This window comes from Prionailurus viverrinus, chromosome A2, assembly GCF_022837055.1.
Source record: "Prionailurus viverrinus isolate Anna chromosome A2, UM_Priviv_1.0, whole genome shotgun sequence".
NCBI classification, from domain to species: Eukaryota; Metazoa; Chordata; class Mammalia; order Carnivora; family Felidae; genus Prionailurus; species Prionailurus viverrinus.
Window position 1 is genome coordinate 447,475 of NC_062562.1, and position 19,229 is coordinate 466,703.

The following is a 19,229-nucleotide window of genomic DNA, read 5'->3' on the forward strand; positions in this document are numbered from 1 at the left end:
CTCGCGCGCAGGCGCGGAGCACACAGGGCGCAGGCGCGCCCAGGAGCGACGGGGCGTTGCTGGGAAACATCTGCCGACGCCTGCGGACCGGCCGACATGGCGGCGGCGGCGGCGGCGGCGGCGCTGGCGCGGCTCGCGGCGGCCTTCCTGCTCCTCGCGGCCCAGGTGAGGCTGCGTCGGCCCCGCCGGCCCCGCCGGCTGCGGCACCCGGGCCCTCTGCCCCGGCCCCGCGCAAGCCCCGACTGGCCTGGCCTGGGGGCCCGCCTCGGGTTTGCGCGCCTCCAGCGCGGGTGGCCCGCAGGCCCGGAGCTCGGCCGTGACCTTGCGGGCTGGTCCCCGGCCAGCCTCTCTTTCCTGCCTTGGAGCCTTCCCCAGCCGCAGCGTCACTCAGCTGTGCCGGGGTCTGAAGTTTGGGAATTCCCTTACCTCCTCAGGCCCTGCTCTGTCTCGAGGTCTCCAACCGCCGCCGGGGGCGCCGCTGCCTGGCCCCGTGGCCTTGGGCAGGGGGCTGCCCCTCCCCGAGCCTCCGTTTCCCCGTGCGCGCGTTGTTAGCGCCCACCCCCGTGGTTGCGGTGAGCCGCCCAACGCGGCACCCAGTGCCTGACTGTGTCCGGCAGCGGCAAGGGGCCCATCCTGGGAGTGGGGTCGAATCGCCGCCCTGCATTTTGTCCCGTGACCTTGGGCAAGGGAGGTCCCCTCTTTGGCCGTCTGTTGCTCTTCCGCAAAAGGAAGAGAGGAGCACAGCGAGGATTGAGCGAGATGATGCGTGGGGTGATTTACGTGCGGCGTGCATCTTCTTGGGCACTTAAGTGAAGGGTCTCCCCGGGGAGTGGGGGACCTGCCGTGAGCCGGCTATGTACATTATCACAAGCGCCTTTTTTATTTTCAAGTCCTCTCTCCCCTGGGTTATGCAGTTCAGGGAATGGTGTCCCTACAGCCCTGCACCCACAGCCATTAACCTTGATGTATCCACTCCAGCCCACCACCTCCACGTATCTCCTGGTGGCCAGTGTTCTCTCTGTGGTCACTTGCGTCTCCCACATTCTCCAATCCATCCTGGACACAGCAGGAGTGACCTCTTTGAAAGTGTGTCAAGTCTCGTGGCATCCGGATGAGAGCCTTCCCACGGCTTGCAGTGCATTTGGGAGGCCTCTGTGGTTTGGCTGCTTGGGAAGAAACTTCCTCTCCTTTTCTGTTTGCGGAGGGCGCTCAGTTCTCTGGTCTTCCCCGTTTCCCTGGGATGCCCCTGGTCAACCTTGCGGTCCCAGCTTGCTTGTTCTTCCCTCCTCCCCAGAGACGCTCTCTGGGACGCCCCCTCCCCAGCCCCCAGCACTCCTCCCGATGCTGCTCACTCATTTCCTCGTCTGAGCAAGCTGAGGGCAGGGACTTTGAGCTCTCCAGACATTTTGAAGGAGAACAAAGTGAGAAGTGGACAAAGGGCAATGGGAGCACCATGGAGAGAGTGACCTGGTTTGCTTGGGGAGGCTTTTCAGAAGCAGAGGCACCTAAAGGGTGTTCTGAAGGGTGGATAAGAGTTTGCCAGGTCTCTCTCTCTCTCTCTCTCTCTCTCTCTCACACACACATACACACACACCAAAAAAAAAAAAAAAAAAAGTCCACGTTCTTGGATAGGAAGAACAAATATTGTTAAAATGTCGCTAACTACCGAAAGCAGTCTACATATTCAATGCATTACCTATCAGAATAACACCGGCATTCTTCATGGAGCTAGAACAAACAATCCTACAATTTGTACGGAACCAGAAGAGACCCCGAATAGCCAACGCAATCCTAAAAAAGAAAACTAAGGCTGGAGGCATCACAATCCCAGACTTCAAGCTGTATTACAAAGCTGTAGTCATCAAGACAGTATGGTACTGGCACAAAAACAGACACTTAGATCAATGGAACAGAATAAAGAACCCAGAAATGGACCCACAGACATATGGCCAACTAACCTTTGACGAAGCAGGAAAGAATATCCAGTGGAATAAAGACAGTCTCTTCAGCAAGTGGTGCTGGGAAAACTGGACAGCGACAGGCAGAAGAACGAACCTGGACCACTTTCTTAAACCAGACACAAAAATAAACTCAACATGGATGACAGACCTAAACATAAGACAGGAAGCCGTCAAAATCTGAGGAGAAAGCAGGCAAAAACCTCTTTGATCTTGGCCGCAACAACTTCTTACTCAACACGTCTCCAGAAGCAAGGGAAACAAAAGCAAAAATGAACTACTGGGACGTCATCCAAATAAAAAGCTTCTGCATAGCGAAGGAAACAATCAGGAAAACTGAAAGGCAGCTGACGGAATGGGAAAAGGTATTTGCAAATGACATATCAGATAAAGGGTTAGTATCCAAAATCTATAAAGAACTTATCAAACTCAACACCCAAAAAACAAATAATCCATGGGCAAAAGACCTGAACAGACACTTCTCCAAAGAAGACAACCAGATGGCCAACCGACACGTGAAAAAATGCTCCATGTCACTCATCATCAGGGAAATACAAATCAAAACCACAAGGAGATACCACCTCGCACCTGTCAGAATGGCTAACATTAACAGCTCAGGCAACAGATGTTGGCGAGGATGCAGACGAAGAGGATCTCTTTTGCACTGCTGGTGGGAAACAGCCACTCTGGAAAACAGTCTGGAGCTTCCTCAAAAAACGAAAAATAGAACTACCCGACAACCCAGCAATTGCACTACTAGGCATTTATCCACGGGATACAGGTGTGCTGTTTCGAAGGGACACTTGCACCCCTCTGTTTATAGCAGCCCTATCAACAATAGCCAAAGTGTGGAAAGAGCCCAAATGTTCATCGATGGATGAATGGATAAAGAAGATGTGGTATATGTATACAATGGAGTATTACTCAGCAATCAAGAAGAATGAAAGCTTGCCATTTGCAACAGTGTGGATAGAACTAGAGTGTATTATGCTAAGTGAAATTAGTGAGAGAAAGACAAATATGTGACTTCACTCGTGGAAGGGAAGCAAAAATAATGTAAATACAGGGAGGGGGACAAAATATAAGACTTTTTTTTTTAATGTTTATTTTTGAGAGAGACAGAGACAGAGTAGAAGCGGGGTGGGGCAGAGAGAGAGACACAGGATCTGAAGCGGGCTCCAGGCTCTGAGCTGTCTGCACAGAGCCTGACGTGGGGTTCGAACTCAAGAACCGTGAGATCATGACCTGGGCCCAAGTCAGACGCTTAACCAACTGAGCCACTCAGGCGCCCCAAGAGACTCTTAAAGATAGAGAACAAACTGAGGGCTGCTGGGGGGGTTACAGGTGGGGGGATGCGCTAAATGGGCAAGGGGCATTAAGGAGGACACTTGTTGGGATGAGCACGCAGTGTTATACGTAGGGGATGGATCACTGGGTTCTACTGAAATCATTGCACTATATGCTAACTAACTTGGATGCAAATTAAAAATAAATATATTATTTTTAAAAAACGGGGAAATTAAAAGCCGAAGCAAATGTGACAAAATATTAAAGTGAGTTGAGGGGCGTCTGGGTGGCTCAGTTGGTTAAGCGTCTAGCTTGGGCTCAGGTCATGATCTCACAGTTCGTGAGTACGAGCCCCATGTTGGGCTCTGTGCTGACAGAGCCTGGAGCCTGTTTCCGATTCTGTGCCTCCCTCTCTCTCTGCCCCTCCCCTGCTCACACTCTGTCTCTCTTTCAAAAATAAACAATAAAAAAATACAGTGAGTTGAGCTGAGTACATATTTCATACTATCTCATAATATGGTTATTTTATAATAAAAATAAAAATTGTCGTAAGTAAGTAATACAAAATTAAATAAGTAAATAACTTCACATTAAAAAAGAAAAAAAGTTGGCCAGGTCTCAAGGCAGAGGGAGGGTGTTGCCGGTGATGGGAGGAGCTTGAACAGGGGTGGAGGTGTGAGAGCTGATATTTTATTTTGAGAAGGTGAAGAGGCCACTTTGGCGTGTAGGATGATATCATGCTCACGCCCTGAGAAAGACGACACCCCCAAGGGGGCCCTTCGGGGCTGCACTTGAAGGAGGCTCGCGGGAGGGCAGGGGGAGGGGCAGCGGTGGGCGTGGCTGGCGGCCGAGGGTAAAGGGCAGGCTTTGACGAGGCCTCCTGGGCGGACCGAGGAGGGCAGTGCTCCCGGTGCTGGGGCGCTCGGGCTCTCTCCCGGGCGGGACCTCGACCTGCGCGCCAGCCGCGGAGAGCCTTGTGCGTGCCCTTCGCGGAACACGGCCCGGTCGGGTCTGTTGGCCGTGAGACGGGGCCGACGGCCTTGGGGCGTGCGGGTGTGGCTCTCTCTAGAAGTTTGGGTCCTGCTGCCTGGGAAGAAGGCTAGCTTTCCACCGGGTAGGAGGCCGCTTGCCGACAGCCCTGAATTCATTTGCTACCGTTTTGTGACCCTGGCTGGGGGATTCCCCAGATAGACACATCTCCCCCAGTGGCTACCGGAAGTGTACTGTCAAGGCCAGTAACAGACCCAGAGCAAAGTTGGTTCCCTCCCCGCCCCGGTACTCCCTTCCCCCTCCTCCACCTGTCTCCCCTCCTCTACTGGCCGCCCCCCCCCCCCCCACCTGTCCCCTCTGCTCCTCCTGCACCTGTCTTCCTCTCCTCTATCAGCCCAGGCCCTCCTCCACCTGTCCCCTCTTCTCCACATGTGTTCACTCCTCCTCCATCTGTCCCCTCTTCTCCATCTGTCCTCACTCCTCCACCTGTCCCCTCTTATCCACCTGTCCCCTCTGCTCCACCTGTCCCCTCTTTTCCATCTGTCCCCTCTGCCCCTCCTCCACCTGTCCCCACCCCTCCTCTGCCTCAGCATCTCCAAGCTTCCTGGGTTCTTATTTCTACCCCCTCTCCTCCTAAGACCTACCAAGTCTTAGAGGGGAGGCTGCTTCTGGCCTGGACGCACTGGCTCTTCTCAGACCCCCTGATGTGGAATGCATTCGCGGTCCCCCTGAGTCACGGTCTCCCTCGCCATTCCTGAAGCTACTTGGTGGCCGTGACACGTCGGAAGGCGGCCTGTCCGTTATCCCAGACCGGGACTGGCCAAGCACCACTTGTAGCATATTGGGTCCTTTTGAGGAACATCTTCTGGTTCCTTTAACTCCGTGGGGGAGGAGACTGTACGCGGGCATCCGACGGAAGCGCAGGTTGATTTAGCAGGAGGGTGCTTGTGCCAAGTGTGGGGACGGAGGTCTGTACTCCGCAGTGACCTTTCTAGAAGCTTCTACCCGTTCCCCCTTTACACACGTGACATTTTTCTCCAACAACCTGGGTCCCACAGATCAGGGGTCAGCAAAGGTGTCCCGCAGAGGCCCAGATGGTGAATATTTCTGGCTTTGTGGGCCACGTGGTCTGTGTAGCCACTGCCCGGCTCTGCCGTGGTCACTGAGAGCAGCCGGAGGCCCTGCACACAGGAGCGGGTGGCCGCGCTCCAATGAAACGTATTCAGGAGCACGGAAGGTGGGGCGCAGGAGGCCGGTGGGTTGGGGATCAGATGTGCTCCATAGTGGCCCACGGTGAGGAGGTGCTGGGGTCCTGAACGCGGGGTGGCCCATTGGAAAGAGCAGACGGCCAGGCACAGTACTCAGGGCCTCAGCCAGGGTGAGGGATGCCCTTAGGGGACAGTCTGATGGGAAGAATCTGGAAGAGGGGGAAATTAGGAGTTAGGAAGTTCTGTCTCTGGTGGAGGGACTGAGGTGAGCGGAGGTTGGCCAGGGCAGGTCGGGGAAGGACACAGCCTTAGTGAGATGCTAGGAGACCTCCAGTCAGCCTCGGGTGGCCCCTGGCCCTGTTGCCACGAGGCCGGGTTCTTAGAGCTGGGTGCTGTGTCAAGCACGGCTTCACAGAGCACACCCAGCAGTCCGCGTGGCCTTGGGTCCCTGGCTCAAGGCGGCAGACGGAAACGTCAGAGTGGAGATGCCAGCTGGAAGAGAGGTGGCCGGGTGCCTCGGAGAAGCGCAGGGTGGACACCCAGTGCCTCCTGTTGGCCTCCAGGTTGCGGGTTTGGGAGGCCGAGGGGATCGGTCCACGCTCCCGCTGCCACAAGTGACCAGGGCCCGGGTGAGAAGCTCCCGGAATAGCCGGGGCCTTGCTGTGTTCCCACCGAGGCTCTGGCCGGATGAAAGCCCGTCAGGGCCCCAGGCCTGGTGTTGGGAGCCGTGAGCCATCAGGACCCTCGGCCCCGACGGCGAGGTGTGTATCTGGCGGTGCCAGCTGGGTCCCGCCGGTGCACGTGTGTCTCCTTGGCAGATTCTTGGGGTACCAAGGAGTGAGTTTTCCATCTCGGCCTTGAGGTGTTTGCAGCCCACGGGGAGCACGAGCTAGAGACACGGGGGCCCCAAGAGCCCTAGGTGCACACAGTAGGATTCGGGGGTCAGGCGGGCGCAGGGCCCCCTGGGTGTGGTGGCTGGACTCAGCCTCCTGGCACCTCGCACAGGGTGTCTCTCCTGAGACCCCCTCCCCTCTCAGCAGACCCTGGGGAGCTACTCAGACTTGGGGCAAGCCTACCGACCAGCAGAGCAGCCAAGACCTGGGCGTCACATGCCGCATGGCCCGCTGGTGACAAAGCCCTCCTGAGGGACAGAGGTCATGCTCTGCGCCCCTGCCCCAGGCCAGTGTAGGGGAGGAGGCGGGAGAGGTCTTGCCAATCAAGTCCACCTGACGGCCAGGCAGCGGCTCCAGGGAGGGATGGAGACAGGGAGCGGGGACACCTTTGTGTGATGGAATTGTCACATAGATTAAGCTGGCATTCAGCAGAAAAGAGGGCTGTCGGCCTCTTCTGTCCCAGGCCCCCAGCCACCCCACTGCCCTCGAGGGCCGTCCAGTGCTCCGAGGACGCAGATCTGCCCCTGTGCCTTGCTTTGAGTTAGACGAAGCTTGCTGGATCCTCCTGACCCTCTGGGGGTGGCCCTTCCCCTCCCTCCTCCTCCCTCCTTCTGGGGAGCCGGGGCTGTGTGGGGTTAGGGTTAGGTGTGTGGGGAGGCAGGCTCTGGCAGGGACAACTGTGCGTGCCCTGATGATGACGTCAGCACGACCCTCCTCTGTGGCGAAGTCTGGCAGTTCCCAGCCACGCCCCAGGGCAAGGGGTTCAGTCCTGACCTGGGATCCCACTGGCTGCCAGGATCCCACTGACCGGATCCCACTGGCCGGTCACATCACTGGGTCTGACGCCCCCCCCCCCCCGGAAAGTTGGCACCAGGGGCCTGGACCCCGCTGGCCTCGCTGGTCAGTGGCCAGATTTTCCAGGAGCCTGGTTTCCAGGGTCAGGGGCAATCCCCAAACCTGCTGGGGTGCAGAAAAGCTCCTCCAGGCCTCCTGCCTGGCCCTGTGCTCCCGGCCTCTGCCTGGAGCCCCTGGACAGACCCGCTGGCTCCCCACGTCCCCCTCGTGACGGAGCCGTGGGGGTTTCATTCTCCCCGTCCCATCGATCCTTGGAGGGCCCCGTGACGTGGTGCTGTCCCAGCCACGTGTGAGAGCCACGGCCACGGCCAGCACCCGGGTCTCCCTCGAGAAGCTTGTCCCTGCCTTGTTTCTCTGCCATAAGATGCGGATGGAGGTGTCCCATCCGTCCTGTCCAGGGAAGAAACCAGCCCAAACCCTGAGCTGGGGGGTGGGGGTTGTCCTCCTTGTCAAGCCCCGGTGCTGAGCTCTCTGACTCACCGCCCTGTCACCCCAGGTGGCCTGTGAGTACGGCATGGTGCACGTGGTCTCCGAGTCAGGGGGCCCCAGAGGCAAGGACTACTGCATTCTCTACAACCCACAGTGGGCCCACCTGCCCCACGACCTGAGCAAAGCGGTGAGTACCCACTGGGGCGTCCCCTCTGGGGCCCCGCAGGCCCGGAGTGCTCTGGGGTGCCCCCTCCTGACTTGGGGTCCGGCCTGTGTTGCTGGCTGCCACCGTCCGCTCCCCAGCCTGCTGTCTGAGGGGACTGCTACAAGTCTCACCCTGCAGGGAACCAGCTGGAGGACAGAGGAAGGGCCTCAGCTGGGAAACCAACGTGGGGGGCCTGGTCACACTTGAGGGGCTGCTGGGGTCTCACACGACCGTAGAGGGGCCCCATCACCTCTCTGGGGCTTGGTTTCCTTGGTCAGAAACAAAAGGACGTTCGGGTGGTGTTGAGGCACAGCCCCTGCCGGGGGCGCTGGCCACCCCCCACGTGCTGGATGGGCTCGGGGGTGATTCTCACTGCCGAGGCCACGGCTCCCGCCTGCCCAGCCCGTGTTCCGTTTGCAGTGGATGCTGGGAAGGTTTCTGGGGGCTTTTCTCTGAGTGCACGCCACCCCCTGCCCCTCCCGTTGGCCTCGCGCTCAGGCGTGTGGACGTGTGTGTGCGTGCGGCCCCCCACTGACTTTTCTAGATCAGGTGGTGTCAACGCCCCCTTCCCCAGTCCCTCCTGCAGCTGCGGGACTGGACGGCCTCTGTGCTCTGCTCTCCGCCTGACCTCCCGGCCAAAGGCTTCAGCAACCAGATCCCGCTGGTGGCGCGGGGAAACTGCACCTTCTACGAGAAAGTGCGGCTGGCCCAGGGCGGCGGGGCGCGCGGACTGCTCATCGTCAGCAGGGAGACGCTGGTAGGGCCCCGGGGCCTCGAGACCGGGGTTTGGTTTGCCGACCGTGGCTGCGGACCCGTGTCTCTTGGAGGGGGACCTGTCCCTGAGCAGTTGCGGGGGCTCTGGGGAGACCGGATCCCATCTCGCTCTACAAGGCCTCGGGGCAGAGCTCGGGGGTACCCTCTGAGGAGCAGCTGGCATGGGCCCACATCCCACGCGCCTGCCTCTCCCCCCCCCCCCCCGGCAGCCCCCCCCCCAGGGCAGAGTGACACCTGAGCAACCCGACCCCAAGGCTTGAACACGGAAGGAGAGCTTTTCCTCCTCCGGTGGGGAGGGGCAGACACCCCCCCCCCACACACACCCACCCCGGCCCAAGCTGCCTCCGGGAGGGCTAGCTCTTCAGGCCGCCTCGCCCTTGGGACGCCAAGGTCCCCCCTCCCGCCACACCCTCCTCTCGGCCCCCAGGTCCCTCCAGGAGGCAACAAGACACAGTACGAGGAGATCGGCATTCCCGTGGCCCTGCTCAGCCACAAAGACATGCTGGACATTTTCAAGGTAGGGTTTCCCACGTCCTCCGGCCTGCGGCTGCTGCCAGGCCGTGAGTATCTGGCGGGCAGGGGTGGGCAGGGACCCACGAGAGGCCGCCCACCCGGGGCCGGTGGTGACACTGACCCGTGAGAACGGAGACGCTGGCCCCAGCGGTCAGAGCGCCCAGCCTCCGGGGCCTCTGTGCCGAGCGGCAGCCGGACACTGGCTTCCGGGCCAGACCGGCCGGCCCCGCCCACACGCCAGAGACCCCGAGCTTGGCTGTCCCTGCCCACACACGGCCCCATCCGACCAGAGGCCTGTGTGCACCCACCATCGGGGGAGTTGTTGGTTCCAGAACAGGCGAGCTTCCAGACACAATTAAAATGGAAACGTTCAATCTTTGTGGAAGCTTCTGGCAATTTGCAGGACATGTCTTGATCCTGATTGCAGCCTCACAGCTCCCCCAAGGGAACCATTGTCGGCCTCCCACATGCTTCCCGGGGCGACGTCCCCGCTCCTGCACGCGCACACGCATCTAGGTTTAGGATTCGTGTCCCCGCACGCGCGTGGGCCCCTTCACCTGACGTCGTGTGACACTCGTTCTGACAGTTGGCTTCTCTGGGGTGGGAGTGGCAGGCGAAGGCTCTCCCCGGGCCCCGGCTCCACGCGCGGGGTGGTCTGGGCTCTCTGGGTGGCCGAGGGGACGGGACGGCAGCCCCCGCCTTGAGCTCTGGTGCCTTCCCCGAGGCAGAGTTTTGGCCGATCGGCGAGGGCAGCGCTGTATGCCCCCAACGAGCCCATGCTTGACTACAACATGGTCATCATCTTCGTCATGGCCGTCGGCACCGTCGCCCTCGGGGGCTACTGGGCCGGGAGCCGGGACGTGAGGAAGTGAGTGTCCCGGGGAGACCTCTCCCTGGCTGCCCAGGGAAGCCCGTGACGCGGTCGGTGCCGGGTTGGGGTCCGCGGGTGGTCCTAGCACTGGCCGAGGGCATCGCGCCTCTTTCCATCAAAAGCGGCCGTCACGGCTTGGCTCCCGGGGCTGGGGCCCGCCTGGCAGCCCCTCGCCGCGTGGTCTCGCGAGGTCCCCGGGGTGGGGTCCGGCTCTCTCGTCGAAGGGACAGCAGGGATGTGTGATGGGCGTGGAGGGGGCGCCCCTCAGCCCCGTGGGCCCCTGCGCCCTGCTGCCCCTGCCCGCCCCTCCCCGTTCCCGTGCCGGCCGGCAGTGTGCCCCTGACCCGGCTGTGCCTCCCAAGAAGGTACATGAAACACAAGCGGGATGACGGGCCCGAGAAGCAGGCGGACGAGGCCGTGGACGTGACGCCCGTCATGATCTGTGTCTTCGTGGTCATGTGCTGCTCCATGCTGGTGTTGCTGTACTGCTTCTACGACCAGCTCGGTGCGCCCCCGGCTCACCAGAGGGACGCTGAGGCCCGTACCCCCGCTCACCGGTCTCGGGCCCCCCGCCCACCTGCTTGCGGGGTTCCACTTGAGAAGTCGGTGGTGGGGCGAACGCGGGCCGCCACCGCCAGCCCGAAGGAGGGGGCCTCTGCTCGGGGAACTGTCCCTCTCGTTACCAGCTGCCGGCCACCCAGCTAGGGCGCACGAACACCTGGAGCCCTTTCTCGGGCGGGGGGCAGGGTGGGAGACCCAGGTGGCCCCCGGCCCTCAATGCTCGCCCCACCCCGCCCCGCAGTCTATGTGATCATAGGGATCTTCTGCCTGTCCTCCTCCACGGGCCTCTACAGCTGCCTGTCTCCACTGGTCCAGAGGCTGCCGTTCGGCAGATGTAGGTAAGCCCCCCGCGGGAGGCCCCTGCCCGGCCCTGCACCCCCGGCGCTGCTCACTGAGGTCCCACCTTGCCACCTTTCCTCGGCCTGTCCCCGGTGGTCTCCCGTCTCCTGGCCCCTGGAGCTCCAAGCTCTGCTTCAGCGGTGCCGAGGACCCCCTCCCTGTCCTGTGGCCCCCGGCCAGTCTGGCGTGGCGTGGGCAGGCCACGCGTGCTCACTCAGTGCGGGCTGGGGCTCGCGGCCTCAGGAGTAGGGCAGAGCAGAGAGGCGGGTGGTGGTTCCCCAGCCTCTGTCTCGCTACATCCCATTCTGGGTCAGGCCCAGTGTCGACACCGGGGCTGAAGTGGGGCAACGTGGATGCATGTGGGTCCAGGGCAGGGGCGGCAGGGCAGGGCCGTGTGGCCAAAGGCGCTGTTGGTCCAGACCCCTGGGGCTCTCGGCTGCCAGGGGCCAGTGGCCGAGCGCCGAAAGGTTTGAACAAGGGCAGGGCCGGCTCGGCGCTGGCTTGGGTCTGCCCACCCCCACCCCCGCGTGCCAACCCCGGCTCTGTCTGCCCTGGACCTGGGGGGCCTCCCTTCTAGAAGTCAATTAAGAGGTCAGGGCAGAGTTCAACAGGGAACGGAGGCGGGGGCAGCAGGAGGCCCCGTAAGGATGAGGGGCCCAGGGTTTGGGGCAGGGGTGGAAGTGACCCTCTGGGTGCTGGTAAGGTAAGGAACAAGCTGGCCCTGACAGCTGCGCCCCTCCCCACCCCCCGCCCCCAGGGTCCCCGACAACAGCCTGCCCTACTTTCACAAGCGGCCTCGGGTCAGCATGCTGCTCCTGGCGCTGCTCTGCTTGGCCGTCAGCGTGGTGTGGGGTGTCTTCCGGAACGAGGACCAGTGAGTGCCCCCCACCGCGGGCTGTCCTCAGATGCTCTCTGGGCTCGTCTCCCCGCGACCGTGAGCCGGGCTGTGTGGCGGCCAGGTGCCGCCCGCGTCCGGTGTCACTGGGTTTGTCGGCTGCCACGTGAACTGTGATTGGAATGTGGATATGGCTCCCGCAAAGCCTCCTGGCCCCGGGCGCCCTGAGCGAGCGCGTGTCCTCCGGGGTGCCCGCTGGTGCAGGGAGGCCCTGGCCGCCGGCCCCTGACACCACCTGGCGCTCCCTCCGAGCCTTTTCTGGGGCGGTTAACCGCTCTTGGCCGCGCTGCCGTTTGGAGCCACGACAGCTTTAATTGGGCAGAAGGAAAACGTGAAAATATTTTGAGTCCTTTGTACACAAAGAGGGAACACGAGCTCTCACGGTTAGATTCGAGCCACAAGACTCGCTCTGTTCTTTAAAATTAGAACAGGCCCAGTTCCCTCTGCGTCTGGGCGCCCACTGGCCGCCCGCAAGCCTCCTCTTTGTTCATTGCGGCTGCCCCGGCCGGGAGATGTTTTCATCCCGGTCTGATGAGTAACCTGGGCCACGGCCTCCTTGCCGCCCCAGCGCGGGCGAGCCTGTGGACCGGGCGGGGTGGCTTGTGTGTGTGTGGGGGGGAGCTCCCTGCAGCTGCTGGGGTGACAGTCTTACCCGCCCCCCCCCCCGCCACCACCTTGCAGTCCCTGAGCCCCCATTTCTGGCACCAAGAGATTTGGTGTAGGACCTGGCTGGCGAGCATTTGGCTTTGCTAAATCACATAAAAAATAGTTTTGAAGCGAACCTGAGTCCAGTAGAGTCCAATAGTTGCGCAGTGTCCCCACCCCATCCCCCCGCCCCGTCCCGTGATGTGGGGGTGAATGCCACCACCCAAGAGAGACGGCCCCTGAGCGTGTGCACCCGTTCCTGCCTCACCCCCCCCCCCCGCCTCCCCCCCAGCCTTGGTCCCGTGCCTGTGTCTTCACAGCATGGGGTCGGGCTGGGAACGGACAGCTTGCACAAGCTGGGAGCCAAGGTGGCCAAGGAGGGAGCGACCCGCCGGGTCATAGCTCTTGGCGGAGCCCCTGCCCCAGCAGGTGACCACCACTCTGCTCCCCAGGTGGGCCTGGGTCCTTCAGGATGCACTGGGCGTCGCCTTCTGCCTCTACATGTTGAAAACCATCCGCCTCCCCACTTTCAAGGTGAGGGTCCCAAGGGGGTGGGGCCGCCGGATGGGAGGGGGCTGCGTCCTCAGGGCGGCTGCAGGCCGGCCCGCCCCCGTGTCCGCCCGGGGTGTCCCGGGTCCCCTGTGGACAGCATGTTCTTTGTGCCTCTGTCCGTCCCGCCACCTCTCTGGTGTCAGGGCTTAAGGATCAGCCGCAGGATCGCCTCCCAGTGTGGCGGCCACGCCAGTGACAGCTGGGCGCTGAGGATGCCCGGGTGGGGCCGCAAGGCGGCCGCAGGGCGGGGCCCTTCCCGAGGCGGCCACCGTGGCGGTGCCGGGTCAACTTCCTGCTGGTGAGCCGCGCGCACACAGGCAAACAGGGGCGGCAGCGCCAGCGCAGGCCCCGTGGGCAGGACCGAGAAGTCCACAGGAAGACGTGAAGAAGGGGCGTCACCGCCCCAAAGCCACAGCGCCGGTCACAGAATTCGTGTCGCTGGAGCCACCTGCCTTCCAGCTTTTCCATCACTCAGAACCGTGGCCGGACTCACGTGCTGCCCTGGTCTCCCGTGGCTCCGGGGGATGGGACTGGATGTGCTCAGATTTGCCCCTAGCTGCTTTGCCCCGTGGGCACGGCTGAGCCTGGTGGGGGGGAGGTGGGGGTGGGGACGCGGCCTGGGGGTGTGCGCCGGGGACCCTCTGAGCTCGGCCCCTCAGGACGTCCTCTCCCCAGGCCTGCACGCTGCTGCTGCTGGTGCTCTTTGTCTACGACGTCTTCTTTGTGTTCATCACGCCCTTTCTGACCAAGGTGGGCGCCCCTGCCCTGCCCTGCCGCTGCACCCCCTGTCCCCGTGCCCCTTCTCTGACACCCCCCCCCTTTGTTAGAGTGGGAACAGCATCATGGTGGAGGTGGCAACCGGGCCCTCGGACTCGGCCACCCACGAGAAGGTACGTAGGGGGCCCCCGGCCGGGGCGCTGCCCGGAGAAGAGTGCTGGGCACGCGCGGCCCCCCGGACATGGCACTTCCTGCTCCCCCCAGCTCCCCATGGTCCTGAAGGTGCCCCGACTGAACGCCTCGCCGCTGGCCCTGTGTGACCGGCCCTTCTCCCTCCTGGGCTTCGGGGACATCCTGGTGCCAGGTACTGGGGTGCGAGGTGGGCGGCCTTGGGAGCGTCCAGTGGGTGGAGCCCGAGCGGAGCAGGCGAGGTTTGCCCCCTGGGTGGCGGGCTGGCCGCCGGGGCCCGTCTGAAAGCAGGGACGGCCGTCACACGGGACGCCGCCGGGCCCACGCGCCTTCTCCCCACAGGGCTGCTCGTGGCCTACTGCCACAGGTTCGACATCCAGGTGCAGTCGTCCAGGGTCTACTTTGTAGCCTGCACCGTGGGTAAGCGCCCTGCTTGTATCTGTCTGTCCTTCGTTCTGTCCTTGTCCCCCACTTGTTTCTTTGGTTACCAAAGCCATTGCTTCAGAACCGACCTGTCCCGTGGAGCCCGATTGCTTTGAGAGTTTTCCAGACCGGCCGGACCGCTCACCTCTGGTCAGCCCTTCCGGAGGAGCAGCGAGCCTGCCCGGTGGCGCCTGTCCGTGTGCACGCGTGTCCCCCGCCACGGGGGAGCCAGGCCGGGGGAGGGGCTGCCTGACGACTCCCTCCCCCGCGTTGTGGGCCGCGCGCACAGGCCCCGGCGGCCCACCCCGGCAGAGGCGAGGCCCTGTGAATGCCCCTGGTGGCACCAGGACGACCGGGGCTGGCCTTCCGGGCGTACCTTGGGGTCGCCTGGGCCTTCCCGCCCCGGTTGCTACGGCTGCAGGCACGCCCCCTCGTCCCCCTTGCCGGCCCTAAACCTTCCCTTGGGCTCCACGCACGCAGCGCACTGATCCTTCAGGTACCGTGGCAAGGGCTTTGTGTGTGTGAGCCGCTTGGCCGGCTCGCGTGTGTGGTTCCTTGTCGAGCCTGCGGACCTTGCGGGCAGCGGGCGCCTTTCTCCGCCGCCGCCGCAGCCCGCGCCCGCGGACCGCCGGTGAGTGACGCACGGCTCTCCCCGGGGGTGAGGGCCGCCGAGCGAGCCGCGATCTCGGAGGAGGTTACTGTAGCCTAACTCCTCGAGGAGACGGTTGCGGATTTACCGCTGCAGGATTAGCGCAGAGAGCGCCTGCACGCCGGCCCTGGGGTTCGGCAGCGTGTGCGTGCGTGACTGTGTGTGCAAGTACGTGTGCGTGCGTGCGCAAACGCGCGTCCTTCTATGCTGGCGCTCACGAATGGAGCCGACGTGCGGGATTTATTCGGACCTTTGCCCCTCGGGGCTCCGTCGGGTATCTCATGAGAACGGAAACAGCCTTTCGAACGATCACAGCTCGGTTACGGACGTTTGCTTTTGTAACTTTGTGCGGACGTTACTCTTCTCCAGAATTCTCTTCCTAGCTAGAGGCTGAGCAGACAGGTGCCCAGGCAGTTAACGGGCGCCTTTCTCTCGCTGCCCCTGTGGCTCCAGACCCGGGGCGCAGCCGTGGAGCCTTGCTCGTTCCCGCCTTCTCGCTGGTGCCCGGTGGGACCGGGCAGGGGTGTGTGTGCCGGAAGACGCAGGCGCATCCGTGCGCAGGCAGGCAGCCCCCTGCCTGCCCCGGGTGCCCCATGCGCTACCGTGTGGCGGGCGCCCCGCCTCTCCGGTCCCCGTTCCGGCATCCCCGCCGCAGGCAGGTGCTGGGCCGCGGGGCCACCCGTGGGGGTAACACGCCGCCCGTCTCTCCCTGCAGCCTACGGGATCGGCCTCCTGGTGACGTTCATGGCGCTGGCCCTCATGCAGCGCGGCCAGCCTGCCCTCCTCTACCTGGTGCCCTGCACGCTGATGATAAGCTGCGCCCTGGCGCTCTGGCGCAGGGAGCTGGGCATGTTCTGGACGGGCAGCGGCTTTGCGGTGAATACCCGTTTGCTATGACTGTCTGCGAGAAATAATAACCCAATAAGCCCTAACTAGAGTTAAAGTTGAGTAAAACCTCCTGGTTTCACGACTAAACCCCGCGGCCTCTGTCCCCGTTCCCAGAAGGTTCTGTTTGGTGTCCTGTCCGTGTGGCTCTGAAGGGTCCGAGCCGTCCCAGCAGAGGGGACGCGCTTGTGCCGTCCCACTGGGTGTGGCTTGAGGATGGTGCTAACAGCCCTTTACTAAAGGTGCCAGTCCCGAGGGACCGTAACACCCCATGTGATGGGATACTGGCTTCCGGCTGCTTCAGCCCTTGGGAACACAGCGCCGAGCTGGGGGGGCCACCGAGGTCCTCTGCCAGGGTGGGGGCTGTCCGCCCAGGACGGGGAAGGGGCAGGGGGCCCGGGGGCAAGCTGTGCAAGGCCAGGTGGAGGAACCGAGCTCAGCCTGTGGCGCCGCCGCCCCCCTCGTGGAGTGGATCACGGCCAGTGGCTCGCTGTTCCTGGTTTTTGAGACAGAAGAGGAGAGGGACGGAGGCCACTCTTGGTGCAGCGCAGCACATTCGATGGGACGAGGGCACGTGTTTCAGTGGTGCAGGGACAGAGCTGACGCCCTGCGGGTATGGAAAGGCTGCGGCTGCCTCTGCTGCCCTGTCAGTAGCACACAGAGGCGGGCGACACCGGGACCAGCCTTGTCAGTTACAGGAGCTCCTGAGTGTGACACGTGTCCCTCTGGAGCGCTGCTGGTTGAGTGTGGTGTTACCGTGCCAGGTCTCGTGGAAGTTGAAACTCGCACCCTCTCCGTCCTGGCCTAGAGGCGCCGAACGGAGCAGGGCCCCAGGTTAACCTGATAGATGAACCAGATAACGTAACCGATGATAGGGCCTTGGGCCCTCCCGCGGGCCCTCGGGGAAACGCTCCCGGCTTCATCGCCCACCGTCCTCAGAGGCTCTCAGTCCCGAGGAGTGCTGGCTTTGCCACAGGGCAAAGTTCTGGAAGGTTCAGGAGGCCGGGGAGCAAGGCTCAGCGTTTCTGCATTAGGTCACCGGCCTGTAGTCCCGCCTTCTGGCTGGTGCTACTTGGCCCCAAGGGAAGGTGGCTCCTGGGTCTGGAGCTGGACCCTCGGGGGACGATGACTCATCTGCCCTCCCCTGTCCACTGTCCCTGGGCTTTCCTGTCCTCGTCCCACGCCTGACTGTGGCCTCTTCTCTTACAGAAGGACCTACCTCAGTCTCCTTGGGCGGCGTCTTCAGCCGACGGCCCCCAGCCCCAGATGGACTCAGACACTGGCCTCTCCCAGCCGCCTCCAGGCGAAGGACTGGCCAAGTGCTCCCTGCCCACGAAGCAGCCCCCGGCATTGTCTGTGCCCGAGGAGACCGGGGCCAGAGCACCCCCCCAGGAGCCCACGAGCCCAGCCAGCCGCACCCCTGAACCCACAGGCCCGGTAGGCACCTCGGCCTAGATGATGGCGCAGACTCTCGGGCCCTCGCTGCTGCCCCTCTGCGCCGAGAGACCCCGAGACTGGACGTGCTCGGCCCTCCCCCCCCCAACTTGGTGCTCTGGTCTGGCCGATGTCCCCGCTCTTCCTCCTCCTTGAGCAGAGCCCAGCTGCACCCTGGACCCTCTCCAGCTCCTGCTCCCAGCTCGAGTGGCTGCCGTGAGCCCCCGGACCGACGAGGTCACCCGTGTGGAGCGCCCAGCTCCACGGTCTTGCCTGTCAGCTCGGTGGTTCCTCGGAAAGGGCAGGAAGTGCCGCCTCCGACTGCCCACGGCTGCAGATCCGCCCACATCTGGTGCTTACCTTGCCGCCACTTCCCTCAGGTTCTCTCCTGTGCCGCGCCTGCGCGTCCCCAGGGACGCTGGCCAGCAGAGCCCAGTCCGGCACCTGGGCCCTGGATGTCTGGACTCAGGATGCGGGCCCGGCTGGCCGGGTCGGACCTGCCTCTGTGTCGGCAGGGACTGAAAGCGGCGCCCGGCGTGACGGGCCACCCCTCTCGGGCCCGCCTGGCTCTTCCAGCAGCCAGGGCCGCCCATGCCTGCGCTCCAGCTTCTCCGCCTCTTAATAAACGGCCATGACTCGTTGAGCTCCGTAGTGTCACCTCTTGGGTGTGAGTCTCTCGGACCACCCTTGTGGGGGCGGGTGGGTGCCAGGCCGCACCCTCCACGGCGGTTGTGTCTTCTGTGTGGGCTCCGTTTGGTCTTTCAGCTTAGAGGGACTGGGGAGGGGGGCACCGTCCTCTCGGCATCTGCACATTCTCAACCCCACCCCAGACCGGCCTCTAGCGACACCACCGGCCGGGCGAGCATACTTTTTATTTAAACCGCCCAGGAGTTTCTGCAACGTGGAGAGTATTCTGGAATCGGCATTTTGTCTTCTACCTCACCGACAGGGTTCTCCGAACGTCAGGACAGAAATGCCGCGGTGCAGCGGCCCCCGTGCCAGGGCCATGCCCGTCCACGCAGCTTACAGACTCAAGTTCAGAAAGACATAGACCCTCCAGCCGCACGGTCCCATCTCTGTCCCCGACGTGTCTGCTGATCAGTTGTAGACAGCAGGCGGGGGGTCAACCATGATCCATTCCAGAAAATACCAGCACCAGACAGACTCACAGCCTTTGTCAGCCATGCTTCTCTAGAAGAAATGGTTATTCCAAAAAAAAAAAAAAAAAAACCCAGACGTTTTCCACCTGTTTCTGTGTGTCTCTTAAAAAAACAGGTGACCTGGGAGGGAGACCAGCTGGACCTGCCGACCCCAGAGAGCCCCTGACTCGGAGGCCGGAGCTGGGGTGCAGCCCTGGGCGGCCAGGGTGCCAGGCCTGAGTGGCCCCCTTTGCACATCGGCCCACACCTTACTCTAAGCCATTTTGTACGTCGGTGTAGGAGCCGGGATCTCTCTCTGTCTTCTGTGTTTGACAAACATCAAGGAATTCAAGGCGGCTGTTAGTTCCTGAAGTTTCCATTTGCAGATTTTGCCTTCTGTATTTTTGAAGGGAAACAGAGCATGAGTGGGGGAGGGACAGAGAGAGACAGAGACAGAATCCTAAGCACACTCCACTCCAGCCTCTGAGCTGTCGGCACAGAGCCCGCCGCGGGGCTGGAACCCAGGAGCCGCGAGATCATGACCAGAGTTGGGGGTTCAACCGACTGAGCCCCCCCCCCCAGGCACCCTGACACAGCTTTTGATAGTTGTTGCTTGGCTCTCATGTTTTCCACAGTGTGGCAGCTGGCAGAGCCCGGCCCGGCAGGATCAGAGTGGCCTGGTCCGCGAGGATGGCCACACCGCCCCGGGGAGCGCGTCCACACCGCCCACTGGAGCCGAGCAGGGCTGCTGTCCTATTTCCTGGCACTGGAGAGTCGAAGGAAGCCCAGTCAGCACTCAGTCCACCCCGTGTTCCGGG

The 19,229-nt window shown here is 62.6% G+C and overlaps 1 protein-coding gene across 2 annotated transcripts; it reads left to right on the plus strand.

The window, feature by feature from the left end:
- The first annotated feature begins 19 nt into the window (after nt 1-19).
- SPPL2B (signal peptide peptidase like 2B) lies at nt 20-17,915 on the plus strand. 2 transcript variants are annotated; one of them, XM_047848905.1, is made up of 15 exons: nt 20-165; nt 7,688-7,807; nt 8,400-8,582; nt 9,027-9,116; nt 9,841-9,980; nt 10,346-10,488; nt 10,786-10,882; nt 11,641-11,757; nt 12,876-12,957; nt 13,651-13,725; nt 13,803-13,865; nt 13,957-14,056; nt 14,224-14,301; nt 15,669-15,829; nt 17,048-17,915. In XM_047848905.1, exons 1-15 carry the CDS (start codon nt 97-99, stop codon nt 17,291-17,293), a joined length of 1,764 nt encoding a protein of 587 aa, XP_047704861.1. In that variant the 5' UTR covers nt 20-96; the 3' UTR covers nt 17,294-17,915. The 2 variants fall into 2 exon arrangements, with proteins under 2 accessions (XP_047704861.1, XP_047704862.1); XM_047848906.1 differs by having other exon boundaries at nt 15,669-15,896; nt 17,048-17,186.
- The last annotated feature ends 1,314 nt before the right edge of the window (nt 17,916-19,229 follow it).

Coding starts and splice junctions, on each gene's coding strand:
- SPPL2B (XM_047848905.1), top strand. CDS start 97: ATGGCGGCGGCGGCGGCGGCGGCGGCGCTGGCGCGGCTCGCGGCGGCC. Junction 9,117..9,840: donor ACATGCTGGACATTTTCAAG/GTAGGGTTTCCC, acceptor TCCCCGAGGCAG/AGTTTTGGCCGATCGGCGAG. Junction 9,981..10,345: donor GGGAGCCGGGACGTGAGGAA/GTGAGTGTCCCG, acceptor GTGCCTCCCAAG/AAGGTACATGAAACACAAGC.